Source organism: Anguilla rostrata, chromosome 4 (genome assembly GCF_018555375.3).
Source record: "Anguilla rostrata isolate EN2019 chromosome 4, ASM1855537v3, whole genome shotgun sequence".
Classification (NCBI taxonomy): domain Eukaryota; kingdom Metazoa; phylum Chordata; class Actinopteri; order Anguilliformes; family Anguillidae; genus Anguilla; species Anguilla rostrata.
Genome location: NC_057936.1, coordinates 65,519,090 through 65,537,643, shown reverse-complemented (window position 1 = coordinate 65,537,643; position 18,554 = coordinate 65,519,090). Strand labels below are relative to the sequence as shown.

The 18,554-nt window shown below is 49.1% G+C and overlaps 1 protein-coding gene across 1 annotated transcript in view; it reads left to right on the top strand.

The window, feature by feature from the left end:
• Window positions 1-13,682: 13,682 nt before the first annotated feature.
• Window positions 13,683-18,554, top strand: part of LOC135254173 (pituitary adenylate cyclase-activating polypeptide type I receptor-like) — a 43,036-nt gene continuing 38,164 nt past the window's right edge. The window contains exon 1 of the mRNA XM_064334154.1: window positions 13,683-14,503. Coding sequence (XP_064190224.1) covers window positions 14,417-14,503 — 87 coding nt within the window. The 5' untranslated portion in view covers window positions 13,683-14,416. The remainder of the gene's footprint in view (window positions 14,504-18,554) is intronic.

Here is an 18,554-nt window from a genome sequence, read left to right as displayed (position 1 = left end):
GGAAATCATTTAGAATAATCAGCTATTTAAATTTGAGCGCCTCGGCGCCCTCTTGTGGTCATTCAGCGAACAGCCCGTTAAGGGGGCGTGTGCTTTGGCATAGCAGTGCTCGTTTAACACTGGCTGGGCCACATGGTGCCTGGAGCGGCCCGGCCGAGCTGCTGACCGCGCAGGAGCTCACGGACCTAGCGCGCCGGTTTCTTCAGGGTCGGCGTTAGCATTCGTTAGCATTCGTTAGCGGCAGCACAATCAAGAGCTTGTTAGACTCGGAGTGCAGCTGGAAGGGGGGGGGGCAGGGTGGGGGCGGGGGTGAGGTGAGTGGGGGGGGGGGGGGGGGTGGGGTGAGGTGAGGGAGGGGGGGCAGCAGAAACACGGCGGCGCGCGGCTAACGGCGCTGATTTTATCGTCCCCGCTCTCTGCTCTTCCCGCCGCAGTCGCTGATTTCATTTGCTCTGGGGGTGGGGGGTGGGGGGGTCCAGCAGTATGCTTCCAGATCCCGGGGCGCCGTGCCGACCGTTTGCCCTTCTGTTAACAGCTGGTGTTCGGGTCGGCCGCTGGCAGGGCTGGCGAAGCGTGTTTCCGTCCCGTTAAAAACGTTACGCGACAGCGGGAGGAAGCTGTTAACGGGGCGGCTCTCGCTTCCTGTTTAAAGTGACGCCGGGCAGCCATTTTAATTTGACACTGGCGCAACATCAGGCACACGCGCTCCGGAGTGTAACATTTTAGGACCGCGCTGATGCATCCCAATTTGTAGATGCGCTCCTAAATCTTTTTTTTTATTTTTATTTTTTTACAGTGAGCACACATCAGTTTTCAGGAACAGATGCTCCTAAAATGGGGGGGGGGTGTAGAGCCCTGGACTGCATAAGGGAAGAAGACTGATATGTTTACGTTCAGAAACATCAGGAAATTGCTGCAGAGGGAGGGGAAAAAAGTGATTTTATTTTTCCCACACTCCTCCAAAACAGCTAATTATAGGGATTCAATGTATTATCACTTTATTTTTATTAATAAAAGAATAGGTAAACATACGTTTGAATATTTGTAAATGTTTATGAAAAACTACATTACTTTTTTCCACTTTGTTTATGCGATAAGAAGCTTGGCAAATCACACGCACACACACACAAGCACACACACACGCACACACATCACACGCACACACACACGCGCGCGCACATGAGCGTGCGCGCATATGCAAGTTTATCCTCCAAGCGTTAGGTCCCGTTTTGTTTAAAGTGAGTAAGATGATGGTATTTAAATCATAGCTTCCAGCCCCTGGAAAAGACGCACACGGTGGAGGTGTGGAGGTGTGACTGGGGGGGAGCTTACTCTTCCTGTGTGACACACTTCGCACCGTACGAAACCGTACGCACCGCAGGTCAGCAGAGAGAGTGTGGGCCACCGTTTGAGGGTATGTCCGTTTCTCTCTCACTCTCTCTCTCTGTTATTCTCTCCCTCTCCATCTCCCTCCCTCTCTCTATTCTTCTCTCTCTCTCTCTCCTCTTTATCTTAGCACCAGTGCTAGCGGCCCTGATCTCCAGAGAGCCCTTGGGAACATTACCCAGAAGCCCCCTGGGTGTGAGAGCAGGGTGCGGACGCGTACGTGGACTCCACACGTGTGGGCGTCCGTCCGTCCGTCCGTCCGTCGTTGTCTGACATCATCAGGGGGCTAAATTCCTTTCTTCCAGGTCACAGCATGACTGATTCCACCCGACACGAAACGTTCTCACAATGTTCCTGGGACGTTTTGTCAGTGTTATTACATTGCCACTACGTGGCGGCAACGTTGTGCGAACGTTTCGTGTCAGCCGGGTAACACTTGGCCCACGCACCCAAAAAAAAAAAAAAAAAAAAACACAAATCTCCACCATGGGGAAAAAATGGGTAATCAATTAGAAATACAATTTCTGCAAAAAGTGACTGAATTTAATTATAAAACAGAGCAAAAAAAATAAACCTCCAGAACAAAAAAAAAAAAAAAAAAAATCCCAAAAACAAGCCGCTGGATAAATATGGCATGGAGACATCGAGTCCCTGCAGATTCGGCCATTTTGGGGTTTTTCTCCCCTGTTATAGACATGAAGCAGGGCCAGCTCCTGCCCAGAAACAGGCCGTGCGATTGAAAAAGGGCCCTGGCGCTCGATACAGGAGCAGCCTCCCGAAGCAGGGGTCTGCGTGCGGTCGCTATGAGACGGGAGATGGAGACACACGCGTGTGCTGAATCCGGCACGGCAGGGGGGGCCGTTTCCCCAAAAACAGGAGCGACGCCCGCAATCCAGGTTCAGCTGAAGCGTCCATCTGTCCCGCCAGCAAACAGCCACTCAGCAGCGGCTCGATAAGCGAGAACCACTTAATTATTTAGATACAATCATTCATACGATGTGAAATCGTAACATACAGTAATATATAACAACACGTATGCCTATTACAGCACAATGACGGGCGTTTCGCTGCGTGTTGGAAGTTTGTTTTATGTATTTTAAACTCCCCTCGTTCTCTCCCGATTGGAGTGAGATTATTTCGGATGTCAAAAAATCTCTCGCGCTGTTCAAAACGCATTCTGCAGAATGTGCAGAATAAGAACAGAGCCGAATTGCACTCATTTCACACAATGACACCAAACAGATGGACAATGTGAACAGGGCTGCTATTACCATGCTTGCTGTTTATGTCATCGCCTGTGTTTTGGTCTAATTTATTTCCTTTTTTTTTTTTTTTAAACCAAATGCTTCATCGCTTTTTATATTTACGTAACCAATGAAGATCATTTGCCATTTGAATTTTAGAGAGGAGAGAAGGAAATACACAGAGACGAGAGAAAAAGAGAGAGGGTGAATGTGTGTGTATGCATGTGTGTGCGTGTATGCGTGTGTGTGCGTGTGCGTATGTGTGTGTGTGTGCGCGTGTGCGCGTGTATGCGTGTGTGTGTGTATGTGTGTGCGCGTGTGTGTGCGTGTATGCGTGTGTGTGCGTGTGTGCGTGTATGTGTGTGCACGTGTGCGTGTGTGTGTATGCGTGTGCTTATGTGCGTGTGTGTGTGCGCATGTGTGTGCGTGCGTATGAGTGTGTATGTGTATGTATGCGTGTGTGTGTGCGTATGCGTGTGCTTATGTGCGTGTGTGTGTGCGCGCGTGTGTGTGTGTGCATGCGTGTTTTTGTGTGTATGTGTATGCGTATGTGTTTGTGTGTGTATGCGTGTGCTTATGTGCGTGTGTGTGTGTGCGCATGTGTGTGCGTGCGTATGTGTGTATGTGCGTATGCGTGTGCTTATGTGCGTGTGTGTGTGCGCGCGTGTGTGTGTGTGCGTGTGTGTGTATGCGTGTGCTTATGTGCGTGTGTGTATGTGTGTGTGCGCGTGTGTGTATGTGTGTGCGCGTGTGTGCGTGCGTGTGTGTCTGAGTGAGTGTGCGTGTGCGCGTGCGTGTGTGTGCGTGTGTGTGCGTGTGTGTGTGTGTGTGTATGCGTGTGTGTGTGTGTGTATGTGTGTGTGTGTGTGTGTGTGCGTGTGTGTGTATGTGTGTGTGTGTGTGTGTGTGTGTGTGTGTGTGCGCATGTGTGTGTTCAGCCTCAGCAGCTGATTCCTGATCAGCAGGGTTTCTGGCGGTAAGCGTTTCCAGAGAACATTCTGGAAGGCAGAACACAGCCGCCCAGATCCCAGGGGACGGGTAGAGAGAAAGGCAGACGGAGAGATCGAGAGAGACGGTTTAAAATAAGGAGCGGGTTCGGAGGATACGGGGGGGGGGGGTGGTAAGGGATACGGATTCGAAGAGATACCGCAGGAAGATGAGGCTGAAGGGCGGGAAGACCCACCCACCCCCCGGCCAGTATAGCCGTCTAAGACCGGAGCCATTTACAGTCGAGAGCGAAGGGGAAGAAAGCAAGCGCAGAGATCTAACGAGAGAGATGAGAAAGAGAGTCAGAGAGACCAAGATGGAGAGGGAGAGAGAGAGGAGAGAGAGGGAGAGGAGAAGAAGAGAGAGAAAGAGGGGAGGAGGGAGGAGGAGAGATGAGAAGAGAGAGGGGAGAGAGAGACAGTAAGAGGAGAAGAAGAGGAGAGAGAGAGAGAGGAGGAGGAGAGAGAGGAGAGAGAGAGAGGGAAGAGGAGAGGAGAGGAGAGAGAGAGACAGAGAGTAGAGATTAGGGTGAGAGAGATCGTCAGACAGAGAGGGGGGTGGAGGAAGAGGAGAGAGAAGGAGAGAAACAGTAATTAGGTCAGCATTCTTTCAACTCACGGTGGCGAGGCAGAGGCAGAGAACGTGACAGAAATGTTCGGGACAGGCTGGCGTTTTGGGTTAGAGGCAAGAACGTGATCGTGACCTACCCGTGACCTTGACACTCCCGAACGAAGGAGGAGGAGGAGGAGGAGGAGGAGGATCCAGTCAGAGCTCCAGCCAATCGGAACTCGGCCTAAATGCAGTCTGAGCGCGAGGCACGCTAAAGCCAACGCGAGAGCACATCGGCGGGAGCACGGGAACAAGGTGCATTATGGGGGAGATCTCGAAAAGCACAGAAATGTATTATCGTTATGCCCCCCCCCCCAACTCGCCCTCCAGCTGCCCCCCCAGGCTCTCTGGACACAAAGCCAGGTTTTATAGCAGATCAGACCCTTGCTGAGGAAGCAGCCCGCAGGGGAAGGCCAATGCTAGCCTACGCTAGCCCCCAACCGCGCGAGAGAGAACCGGCGAAGTATTCATTGAACGGGTGTGACCACGAAGCCTGTAAGCAGGGGGGGGGGAGAAACATCCAGGTTCCGAAAGCGAAAGGCCCCCCCCAAGCATTTCGATCCAGTCACCTGGATTCGCTAATGATGCGCAATCCGTCAGCCAGGAGGCGGAACTAACGAGCAAAACGCGGCTGGGGGAAGACAAACACACGCGCGCGCACACACACACACACCCGCGCGCGCACGGCAGGAGTATTACTCCCCGACTCCCGGGGCTCCATCCACCCCACGCGTGATCAAGCGCTGCAGCTGTGTGACGCTCGCTCACGGGGACGGGGGACGGGGGGGGGGGCGAGGTGGTGGTGGTGGGGGGGGGGGTGACGGGGGGGTGACGCACCTCAACCAACACCGACGCACCGCCTACGCGGCGGAGGTGCCCCGCGGACCTTCCGCCATCCGCGGCTCCGCGCGCGCAGAGGAGGCGGAGAGGGGGGCGTTCTGCGCGCGCGCGGCTCAGTCACACTGAGGACAAACGAGCCGGCCGGGGCTCCTCCATTTCGGATCGGCGCCGGGAGGGGAACCCGGTCCGGTTTGACGAATCGGGAGGCCTTAATGGTCCGGGACGCGGCGGCTCGTTAATCTCGCGTCAGATCCAAAGAAGGAACGGGCACCTCCTGCGGCACAGTGTCCCCAGCGCTGCACCGGCACGCCGGCTTTCCTGCAGGAGCTGAGTCCAAAAAATCGCCGCCCCTGGTGCGTTCGCTCAATCCCTGTTCCCTACACTGGGAACACTCCCTGGGACACTCTACAGGGTGTAGAGAATTGATATTTCGGGCACTTATAAATCACCATTTCTCAGCACCACTGACAGCTGTGGCGTTGCATGAATATCGTAATCTACGGCACGTCTGTCCTCAGATTTTTCTAAATACACAGTAGCGATTGGTACACAATAGAAAGACAATAAAAACGACAAATCAATCGCTATTGCGTATTCAGAAAAACCTGAGGACAGACGTGCTGTAGATTACGATATTCATGCAACGCCACGCACCTGTCAGTGGTGCTGAGAAATGATGATTAAGGTATTTCCTTTGAAGCTTTCTCAGACAATAATGGACATAAATGTTTTTGAGATGATAAAATTAAACGACAGTAAAATGAGTGAGTTCTAACATAACCCAAAGGGCAGCAGACATTTTATGCATTTCCCACAGGCCACATTCTTGGCCTTTTGAGCCTGTGGAGGCCCATCGATGACACACAGACGACAGGATTAAGGTGACAGCGAATGATAAAGCCCAGGTACCTGGACTTTCACTGGAGAAAACAAGGTTTCCCTCTCAGGTTTTACAGGGACAGATGAACCGACTGCTGTAAATCATGCCGTTACGATGCACATAAATGACAATGAGTTTACAGCAAATGGGAGTTTTACTGGAGCAGGGAAACATGCGCTCGCTCGCGCCAGTGCTATTCTTTTTCTCTGTAGTCTATGGAAACGACCCGCGCGTACTTTTGAAGGAGCGCGAGGCCCGATGAGCACGCTCTATAGCTGAAACACGGTCCCGTTTTGCACGCAGTGCGAAACCTCGCACTGTCAAAAGCACGCACGGCGTTAGATTACCAACTTTCCCATGCAGTGTTGCGTGCGCCAACACAAGTGATTAATAGCAGTGTAATATCCATATGCTATTCAGATGATCACAGATAAGCCACATCACAAAAATGCCATGCGAGTTGAACCGTCCACATGCGCTCCCTAATAAAAAGTTATTAAGTAAGCGATGGTTGCCATGATATCAATTTATCATTGATTGGAGTCAGCTAGTCATTGTGGAGATTATAGCGCAGTGCACAGTACCAGACATGTACAACAAAGTAAACTTCAAAAAGTCGTAAAATATGCGAACAAGCCTGTGCCTGTTTGACCAAAAAAAGGCGCACAACGAGTTGTGTTACATTAAAACATTAAACCGAGGGAAACCTTTTGTCTGAATGACATGTCCCTTATCGATCATCCACCCCGTCAGATTGAAGAATAACACAAAAGGTAAGTTATTAGCACTTTACCCATGTTGTTCATAAGGGCAAATCAGCGGTACATAGTGTCCCCTTTGGTGTATGCGTGTCAGGGAGGTGGGGTGGAAGGAGACGTTAAAGTATGTCTATCTTTTCATCCTGCAGCTGTTAACTATGATATGTACTTAAATATTTACTTAAGCATACGCAGTTAGCCATCACGATGTAGGCAGCTAGCCCTCGCTGTATTCACTATGCCTTTTAAATGCCGTGGGAACAGCCAGCTAATTATTTATTATTATTATGAGTGTCATAAAAATGCACCCATACTGACCGCAGGTACAAACCCAGGCTGAATAGCATTGCTCCAGTCATGTACACATACTGTACACATGCATGTCTTGCAGGAACAACAAGAGTCAACACGGAGTTACACGTTTACTTTAGGCTTCCTGGGCTTGCTTGGCTAAAAAGGTTGGGAAAGGGACTCAGGAGCGGAACGGGATGGCGGTTATCAGGTCTACTAATGTTACATTCAACCCCCCAGCCCCCCACACCCCGAGACCAACGGACTCACCCGCGAACGGTGATTCAAACCGGCAGCAGAGAGGTGTCTCTGGGCTCGCGCTCGGCTGGCGTGCTGTTACCCTCAGCTTCTGTAGTTCCGACGTTGTGTTACTGTTTTATAGCACGCAGAACAGAGAGAGAGAGAGAGAAAAAAGTGATACCCTCAGCGCCGGACTAGCAAAACAGGGATAAACGGAAACGGTGCTATGCCGAAAAGTAAATTAATAAATTAAAAGACGAAAAAACACGACTAATGGCAGTTTTGCAGCAAATCCAAAACAATACTGTAAACGACCTTTCCGAAACGTGCTGCCAAACCAAAATCCTCCACAAAAACAAGACCCAGTTTAATTTGTAACCAGGGTCTCCTCTCCGTTGTCTGGAGACGCTCTTATTTCCGCCATTATTTTATTTAACCTCTGACCTATAGGTCAGAAAGAGAGGGGGGGGAGGTCGCGCGGGGCGCAGACATTGCCGAATCAATGAAATGAATTGAACTTGAATCTGATTGTGTGCAAATTCCTAACAATAAATATCAACACACGGTGCCTCCCTTTTTGGTGCGGGGTATGCGCGCCTTACCTGGGATCTGAACCAACTGGGTTTACTGTATTAGCTGGATAACTGCTCTAGGTAAACCCCGGGAACCTCACAAATATAGAACATGGACCGAAGTAAAAAAAAAAAAAGAAAAGAGCTGTTCAGGGTTTTATTCAGTGCAGTTATCCAGCTAACGCAGTAGTCCTGCTTTATGAAATACCCCCCTGCTTCACGATACAATCCCCTGTCCTGAAAGCAGAAGCCTGTTTAAACAATAAAAAAGGCATCACAAGCTGTTAAGTTATTTATTTGTTTTTAGGTTGAAAAACTATAGGCCAGTGTTTGTTAGTCAATAAGATGGAACCTTGATGTGTTTGTTTGACATTACAAGCATTTAGTGGGTGATCTTATCAAACAGTGTTTTCCTTTTGTATTTAAACATTATGTAAAGCAAAGATACTGCAATGTGAGCTTGCTACGCTTCTGGGGGAGGTGGCGGGGGAGGGGGGGGCGGGGGGGGCCGAGAAGGTGGAAAAGTAATGAGGAAACAAAAGGACCGTGAATAAAAAAGCAGTACCCCAATGTACAGTGTCGCCCTTAAAAAGGATAATAAAAAATAAAAAAAAGAACATAAAATGAAGTGGAATTAAAGGCTTTGCACAGAGAAGAGGTCTTGATTGGACACAAAACGCCTCTGCCCGCACCGCGCTCGTTTTGTTTGCGTGTATAATCGTCCTGGGAAATATAATTGGTGTAAACGCACGGAGGAGAACGAGAACGGTAGAAAGCGCTAATTAGCTGGGAGAAGCGGCAGTTTGCGGGGGCCGCCTCTCCTCGGCGGACACGCACGCGAAGCTCCTTCGTGCTCTCACAGTTCTGCCGAACCCGCGGTCCGCTGCCATCACCGCTGGGCTCGTACAGCAGGCTTTGATTCAGGAACCTAAGATTTAATAAAGATAGCAATACACCATGAGGAGAGCAGGGCAATTCAGCCCGTACATATGAATACACAACGAGGAGAGCAGGCAATTCAGCCCGTATACAGCATGAGAACATATGAATACATAATGAGGAGGAGAACAGGCCATTCAGCCCATCTAGAACATAAGAACACATAATGATGAGGCCACCGTGTTAAAATGAGAAGGGCGTGGTTAAGGTGGCTAGGTGAATCTGACAGTAAGCTCTAACATGCCACTGGCTAATCATCCTAGATGCTGAGTGTTTGACTGGTGTCCACCACCTCATTCAAACTGTAATGGAGGCTTGCACAGAAGTGGTGCAAGAGTTTCTCTCTTTAGCGGATGAAATAGAGTATATTCCTCTTATCAACTTTTTGCACAGGGTCAAACACATTTCAGAGGAGGTGTCAACTTCAAACGACATTACTTTCTGGAACTGAGTGTGGAGGAATTTAGAGAATCTATAAATGTATAAGTCCAGCGGCAGCTTATAAACACCTATCCTGATCACCCATATAAATTCAGTCCAGCTGAACTCTGAGTGTGGGCAAGTATCATTTGGAGAAGGACACAGTGCAGTGGTTTGAGGTAGAGCTATTAAAATGTCTGCTGATTTATTCCCCAAATACACCTCTGATAAGTAATTCAACTGACAAAAAAACCAGGAAGGAATCTTATCACCTGGATACACCTGGGCAGTCTATTTCAGAGGTGCAAGCTCGCTGTAGCCTATATCGCTTATCTACACTGAAGAACGGTATGTACTTTTCATTCACCGTAGTGACATACACACAGAGGAAATGTGCTCAACAGTGTGTACACATTTACACACACACACACACACACACACGTGTGTATGAGTGAGTCCACAGTCCAAACCCAAACTTGCTGCAGGCTGCCTGTGCTGTGTTCATGATTCGTTTGGTGGTCCGGCATTCTTGCGTAGTTCTTAGTCATCCCATGAACTTTGGCGTCAGAACAGATGCTTCACTTCCCCAAAGCGGCAGGGCGGGGGTGGCGGGTGGGGGGGTTGGTGAGTAAGTGGCACTCCCACAGCGAGGGGGGGGGGGGGGGCTAGAACAGGCTCAGCAAGCTCTCACCCTCTCAGACAGCATGTGCTGGCTCTGACCGCCATGGACAGCATCTTATCACCCTCCCAAAATTCCTGCTCTCACATGTCCTGGAGTCATTCCGACTGTAACAGTGATCCTGGAGTCATTCCAACTGTAACAGTGATCCTGCAGTCATTCTGATTGTAACAGTGATCCTGGAGTCATTCTGACTGTAACAGTGATCATTCCAACTGTAACAGTGATCCTGGAGTCATTCCGACTGTAACAGTGATCCTGCAGTCATTCCGACTGTAACAGTGATCCTGCAGTCATTCCGACTGTAACAGTGATCCTGCAGTCATTCCGACTGTAACAGTGATCCTGCAGTCATTCCGACTGTAACAGTGATCCTGCAGTCATTCCGACTGTAACAGTGATCATTCCGACTGTAACAGTGATCCTGGAGTCATTCCGACTGTAACAGTGATCCTGGAGTCATTCCGACTGTAACAGTGATCATTCCGACTGTAACAGTGATCCTGGAGTCATTCTGACTGTAACAGTGATCATTCCAACTGTAACAGTGATCCTGGAGTCATTCTGACTGTAACAGTGATCATTCCAACTGTAACAGTGATCCTGCAGTCATTCTGACTGTAACAGTGATCCTGGAGTCATTCCGACTGTAACAGTGATCCTGCAGTCATTCTGACTGTAACAGTGATCATTCTGACTGTAACAGTGATCCTGCAGTCATTCCGACTGTAACAGTGAGCCTGCAGTCATTCCGACTGTAACAGGACAGTGTGATGACAGTAATTTCAGAACACAGAACGAGACAAACACAGACGCAATACAGCGAATGTCAGCGAACCTGTGGCTCTGGCAAAAAAAAAGCTTTAAGGGAATAGAAGTTTATCTCAGAAATAATATCATATTCCCACCCGCTCACATTAGCAGCCATGTAACCCGCCATCTGCGAGCCCCAGGCGCCTAGAAAACAAAATATTTTTGCAGGACGGAGGGTCATGCAGATCTTGGAGAAAGCGGTGGAGTCTTCGCAGGAGGTGTGGGGTGAGAGGGCTGGGTGGGGGGTGGAGGGGTGGGGTGGGGGGGTGGGTTTACCAAAACAACACCGGGCCTGCATTGTGTAAACAGCGTTGTGTGGGTCAACAGCGAGATTGATGTGCTTCCAAAACAATGGCGGGCTCAGCGCGAGGTCACTGTCCCAGCCCGGCGGGACCCTGGAGAGCACCGACTGACCCCGCCGCGGACCAGCGCGCGCGCTGCGGCTTCGATAGCCCTGGTCCTTATCCTTATCCACAGGCCGAAGTGCGCCATGCAGGGGACGCGAGCGGCTCAGTGATGCGCGCTGTTTGCTCAAGTGAAAAAAAAAAAAAAAAAAAAAAAAAAAAACGTTTTCAATCATCCCTTCTGCCTTTTCCCCGCTGTTAGCATCCATCACACCTGTGTCTCACCTGTCACTTTCACGGGTCAGACAGGTGCACCACCCCCCCCTCCACCCCCCCCTGGGTACACCTGCTGAGGTGCAGGGACTCTAAATAAGAGACTAAAGAGTCCAGACTGATTCTGCTGTGCTCTGAACTGTTGGCTCAGAACCATGTTTCTGCTGGACCCGGAGTCTGATGCCCCTGATGTAGGGTATTAGCTCTGATCTGTTCTCCAGGGCCTTCCTCACTTACAGTGTAGTGCAGTGTGGGGCAGTGTGGGGCAGTGTGGGCCAGTGTGGGGCAGTGTGGGCCAGTGTGGGGTAGTGTGGGCCAGTGTGGGGCAGTGTGGGCCAGTGTGGGGTAGTGTGGGCCAGTGTGGTGCAGTGAGGCAGTGTGGGCCAGTGTGGGGCAGTGTAGTGCAGTGTGGGGCAGTGTAGTGCAGTGTGGGGCAGTGTGGGCCAGTGTGGGGCAGTGTAGTGCAGTGTAGTGCAGTGTGGGGCAGTGTGGGGCAGTGTAGTGCAGTGTGGGGCAGTGTGGGGCAGTGTAGTGCAGTGTGGGCCAGTGTGGAGCAGTGTAGTGCAGTGTAGTGCAGTGTGGGGCAGTGTGGGGCAGTGTGGGCCAGTGTGGGCCAGTGTGGGGCAGTGTGGGGCAGTGTGTGCAGTGTAGTGCAGTGTGGGCAGTGTGGGCAGTGTAGTGCAGTGTGGGCCAGTGTGGGGCAGTGTAGTGCAGTGTGGGGCAGTGTGGGCCAGTGTGGGGCAGTGTAGTGCAGTGTGGGGCAGTGTGGGGCAGTGTGGTGCAGTGTGGGGCAGTGTGGGGCAGTGTGGAGCAGTGTGGGGCAGTGTGGTGCAGTGTGGGGCAGTGTGGGGCAGTGTGGTGAAGTGTGGGGCAGTGTGGGGCAGTGTGGGGCAGTGTGGGGCAGTGTGGGGCAGTGTGGGGCAGTGTGGGGCAGTGTAGTGCAGTGTGGGGCAGTGTGGGCCAGTGTGGAGCAGTGTGGGCCAGTGTGGGGCAGTGTAGTGCAGTGTGAGGCGATGTGGGGCAGTGTGGGCCAGTGTAGTGCAGTGTGGGGCAGTGTGGGCCAGTGTGGGGCAGTGTGGGGCAGTGTGGTGAAGTGTGGGCCAGTGTGGGGCAGTGTGGGCCAGTGTGGGAGGGTTGCCGGTTCGATTCCCCTGCCCTGGGCGTGTCGAAGTGTCCCTGAGCAAGACACCTAACCCCTAATTGCTCCTGACGAGCTGACTGGCACCTTGCATGGCACCCTTTCGCCGTTGGTGTGTGAGCGTGTGTGTGTGTGAATGGGTGAATGAGAGGATAAAAGCGCTATATAAATGCAGTCATTTACCATTTACCATAACCCCGCGACTCCCCGACTCTCACATCAGAGTGCACACGGACAGGGGCTCTCCGCTCTGACACTCAGGTGACGCGTCCGGGCTCTCCGCTGCCACGCCTGATCAGGGCGAGGCTCCACGTCACAGCAGGGCATCCGTGTCTCTCTGTCCAACACACGGCTGTTCTACTCTTTCATTCGCTCTATTTGCTGTTATTCAGCGCTTAATTAATTAATTAATTAACTCGGAAAATGTGGCAAAGAAAAAAAATGGATTAAGGGTTAAAAAAAAAACTCCCCTTCTCCCCAATGGAAAGAAATCTTGGGAGGAACCTGGCTCTAGAGCGGGAGCCCATCCTTCGCTGGCCGTCCCGGTGTGGAACTCACCCAATCCAGCTTCACGGGTCTGAACCGGCAAAAAAAAACAACAAAAAAAAAAAACTAAATCCAGTCACCCTGCGACTTGCCAAGAGTAAGAGTGCGGACCGCTGGCCTAACAGATACAGAGATCTTTCTGTCTCCCGTGAAGGAATTTTAGGGTCTGATCACTTTACCGGCCATTCATTTCAACTGATTTTAAAAATTTTTATTTCTTTATTTTGTGAAAGTGACGTAGGTTTGAGACGAGTCGTTCACATTTTTGTTATGTTTATCGATCAAAACTCAGACTAAAGTAAAAGATCTGGGAAGATGTGCGGTGAAGGTGCGCCCCCCCCCCCCCCCCCCCCCCCCCCCCCCCCGGGGGCAGTTTGAGAGCGCGTTTCTCATGCGGCGAGGTAGCGCTAGATGACCTTTCGGTGTGTGAGTCAGGCGTACCTGAGGGCTGCGTCTGACATTAGACTAACGGAGCTCAGCGGCGCTGCCCGCCTCCGGTCTTCCCCGGCAGCTACGTCATCGCTTCCGACTACCGCTCCCAAACGAGTGACAGTTCATTCATCTTCTGCCCCCCCCCCCCCCCTCCCCATCCAGACACCTGACAGCCAAAAAACTAATCCACCCCCACCCCCACTGAAATTCACACACGCACCACAAAGAATATTAATTATCTCGTAATAGCAACGTAGGGAAGTCTCTTTGTTTTTTATTAGCAGATGGATCAAGTTCTTGATTTAGTACTATCTGCTCCATGGACATCACATTGAATCCTAATTATTGGCGTTAATCGGGCAAACGCGGACGCGGACACGAGCTCCGAGGCAGAATGAACGCACCTGGCAGCGATATTCGCACTCGCTGAAGCCCGCGTACTGAAGCGCGCGGTCTCAGCGCAGTCCACTTCACGAGGGTCTCGTCTGACCGACGCGCGGCGAAGAGAGGCGCGCGCGCGCGCGCCGGCTCCTGCTTGGCAAGCGCATATAAAATCCAACCTCCAGTACGGCTTCTGCTTCTCGTCTGCACGCGGGTGCAGCCAATCTGCACGCGGGTGCTGCCAATGTCCTTCAACTTCTGAGACACCGGAGGCACGTAAAAGGAGATTCGCCCGTCGGCGAGGCAAATGCAAGACCCGCGGGTAACAGGAACAAAAACTGGCAAGAGGACGTCCCTTCTGTCTACATTGGACAGGGTGTATTCCTATCCAGCGCGTAAACTCAAACGGATCTATTGCATACGTTGATAAGATTCACTTTAAATTACTTGGATACTGATGTAGCATACCTATCTAAGGTTAATAAAATATTTAGAATAGAACAGGGCAGAATTATAATAATAATTTTATTATTATTATTATTAGCGAAATTGTAAATCTTCAAGGTGGACTTCTGCCGATTTACCAAGAAAAAAGGACTGATAAAAGAAACAACGAACCAAACAATAAAAAACAATACAGAAACATGAGACCCCTGGCTCAAACTTCATCGGTATCAAGACTAATACAGCTGCTATTCTATCTCTGCGTCCACCAGACCTCTTGGGAACTGGTAAGTGTTCACTCGCACGATAAGCGAATGGTTTATGACTATCATAATTATATTTTATGTAATGTATGCTTGCGGCATTTGTGTCACGTAGGCTACAGTTAATCTGTTTAAAACTCTATGCTAGTGTTACAAACATCTGCCAACCAAGTATGTGTGGAGTGGGTCGCATAACGTTATCAAAGCAGCACAATTACCCAAACAGAAGGAGCGGTTAAGCGCGAGAAAGACGACCAGGTTACGCACGCTCGCGCTCGTAAGACTGTAACTCAAGAGCACACGAGACAGTCTTGGTGGATCGCAGTGTGCCGGTGGAATTTAACCCAAAGGTTTAGACGTCTAGAGCAAGAAGAACTGTGTTACAGCTAATCCTCATTCCGCAGTTTTTGGATTGCTGACCCAGGTGTAATGCAGTTCTGTGGTCAAGAGGTTTAAACCTGAGGTCTAAACTCCAGCTAAGCACAAAGCAATGGCCCCTCAAAGGTTGACAGAGAAAGTTTGTGCAGTGCATATTTATTTTATTTATTCATCTGAGCCATTTTGACATTTCTAACGAGTGACTCATCTTGTTTAATTTAGTTGCCGTAATTCTAATTGGTTTGTTATCTACAACACAGCACAATTAAATAATATCGATAAAAAATACAAAAATAACATACTCGAAATATATTTTGCAACATACGTGCATGGGTTCACCCGGCTTAGACATGTCCCCTGTATTTGGTGCAAACAAAATTACAAAACAATTATGCAGGGATAATTGCGTGTCCGCTTATCTCTGGAAAAGCAATTACTTGCCAGTACTGGAATAGGCTAATGTAATCAATAGATTGCATTATACTGTGGAACATTGTGTCTAGTAGCCTAGCGGTTTATCTTCATAATATTCTTTAAAACCGGAAAATAAAGTGAAATTGAATTAAAATGTAAAAAAAATACAAATAAAATTTAAAAAAACACAAGACCTTTCAGTAATTCGCACTGCAGTACACTGAATTTGAAAAGCAACGCTTTTTGCCGTCTGTCATTCATAAACAAACTCGACTAGGAAACTGTAAGACGGGGTAGCGGAAATTCCTATTTGATTTGCGTCACGAGATACGCTCGCAAACAAGAAACGCCACTTAGGAATGTCTTGCTGAGAGCCGGTTCTAAGATACACCTGTAAACCACACCGTACCCCTATTGACTGACATACGACTCTTGACATTGTTAAAATCACCGAGGTCGAGCGCTCACAAAAAGCACTGTAAAGCCCGTACACCTCTTTGTCATTGATGGTATCGTAACTGGTTTCGGCGCTTTTGCTGTCCGCTGATTTTGGACCCGCTGTTAAGTGTTTAGAAAAGAAAGTGTTTTTTTCCCGCTCTGGTTTTGATGCTGGCGGCCGACAGCCTGTTCAGATGGGAGAGAGGAAGAGGAAGAGTCAGAGGCAGTAGCGTGGCAGGTCGGATGGTCCAGCCCGGACACTTACGGCGGCCGTAGCGACGCAAAACAGAGATTAGCGATCGCTCGCATCCCACAGTTGCAGCTTTGAATGAATCCCATTAGACTGATATTCCCAGCGAACAAGTAACGGAAATCTGCTGCACTTGGAAAGGGTCGCCTAGCGCGATTACAAATTACCTGCGGATTGTTAATCCACTGCCCAGTTTTTCTTACCTAGATTGAAAAATATATAAAATATGATATATATAATACATGGGGGTGCTATGTATAAAAAATATCTGTAATTCTAGCACGGATCACTAGGTATGGATGTAAATACCTTCAAATTAAAGCTAACAGTCTGCACGTTGACCTCATACTCTTTGTACATTCTGGCACTGAACAACTACTTACCAACTGCACTGTATACACAAAAAAAATAAAAAAATTAATGTTTTTACTGTGATGTAAATAAAAAATACCTACACAAAAGCACATATCGAGACACAGTTGAAATTAACTTTGCATCACATTTATAATGTAACTAAAGCACTCAATCATTCATTGTTCAAAAATCAGTTACTTGTGCTGTACAACTTTTTTTTGGGGGGGGGGGGGGGGGGGGGGGTTGGGGGATCAGAAGATTGTTCTAGGGCAGAATTTTGGTTTTTAACTTTTGTGGGTTTTTAAGAGAAATCACCAAATGAACCATGCTTTCTCCACACTTTTCCATTAAAATGCCCACAGAAATTTGATCATTGTTGATTTAGTTTAAATGTACTCTACGTGAGTAAAGTCCACTTTTTAAGTGTTGATTTTGTCACTGTCAGTGTTACTGTGCCAGACAATTAAATTAAAAACTGCCTCTGAGGAGATTTCTTTGTGTTGCGGCTGGTTTAAACCCACATGACCACGACGTGTTCGATTGAAGATAAACCTGATATTTGTTTGTTGTTTTTCAGTAGCAGAAAATGCCTTGGTGTCGACCTTGCCTTGCTTCAACCTTAGCCTGGCTGTTGACCTGTATTTTACTGTACTTCACAGTCTGAAAACCGTGATGGTGGAACAGGAAAGATTTTTTGGCTGAGCATCTCACTATTTGCAAATATTTTGGTTCTAGTTGTTTCACGTAAACGTCTGAATGTTTAACCTTAAATTATGTGCAGTAAGTTAAGTGGGCATTATAGACCAGTAAACACATTTCCCATTGGCTGCTTGTTTCCATAACAACCAGATTGGTGTGGTCTGTTGTTTGACTCTGAGAGAGGGACAGGGCACAGGCGTATTGCTGGGAAAGCCACCAGCATCATCACTGCGAGAGATGCAGAGATATGAAGATAGATACTGAGAGAAATTGGCAGAGAGAGGGGAGAGGGAAAGAGAGAGAGAGAGAGACAGAGAGAGATGGAGGTAAAGCAAGAAGAAAGAGTTATACGATTGGCAGTTGAGCTGGGCACATGCAAAATGGATGGGTGGAAAAATTAATTTACTGTACGTACACCCAGCAAAATTCTCAGTGTTAAATCGACTCTAACAGAGTAAATGCTACTCTGAGAGGGTACATTTTTTTTTACCCCATCTGGAATCAGAGCTGTGTTAGCACAGCGTATCTTATTGGGTGGGATACGTTGTTTCTTTTGGAAGGAAATACCTTGCATCGTCAGCTCAGCCAATGATATCCTTGCTGGATCACTCTGTAGCCAATGGCGGGCGTGCCAGGCAGTGAGGTACGGGCCAATATGACAGCTCATTTTTAGCTTGCACACGCAAGAGGCATTCGTCTCCGTTGTCTCGGAGGGGAAGTTCCAGATCGCGAGATTGGATTTCCTGAAATCCAATCGGTTCCAGTGGGTTTTAGCCATGGCTCCCATTAAAGGTGAACGCTGTGAAACCTTCGGACACCACCTACTGCCGGAGCCCCAGGTACGGGAGAGCACGGCTGCCGGCCGATTAGCGCACGCGGACAATATATGACCAAGTTAATTCAAATAATAAATAAGTTACCGGCTGCCATGTAACATCAGAGTGGCAGTTATTTTCGGCAGCTGTGCCAAAAAATGGGGGCGGAGCCCGGATGGGGAAACTGGCAGAGAGGGGACAAAGACTGTTGATGTGCGTGGAGAAGTGAAGATGCAGCTCGATAAAGACCTCTGATGCCTGTGCCCCAGACTCCTGTTGTCGTCTTCGATTAAGAGGAGCCACACAACAGAAAGTCCAGTTCGCTGACTGGCTAATGCATTACAGCACGAAAGCAGCATTATATTAGCAAAGTGTGCCTCAGGAAGTTGGGCAGACTTGCCTGGCATCAAAGCGTCAGCCTGTTCAGACTCAGACAGAAATGGGTCCTGACATGAGCCTGACAGGTAAGGCTGGTCTCTTTTAGCTTCCGCTAATTTTATGCACGCCAGCTAGCCAACTGCATTGGGACTAGCCAATAATATGCAAATTAGCCAGCAAGTTACAGCCAATGGTATGCACCCCGGCTAGCCAACCACATTATCTGTAGCCAATGAAATGCAAATTAGCCAGCTACTTAGCAGCCAATAGCATGCAATCCAGCCACCCAAATCCATTAAGTGTAGCCAATAAATATGCAAATTGCCCCAGCTAATTATGGCCAATCACT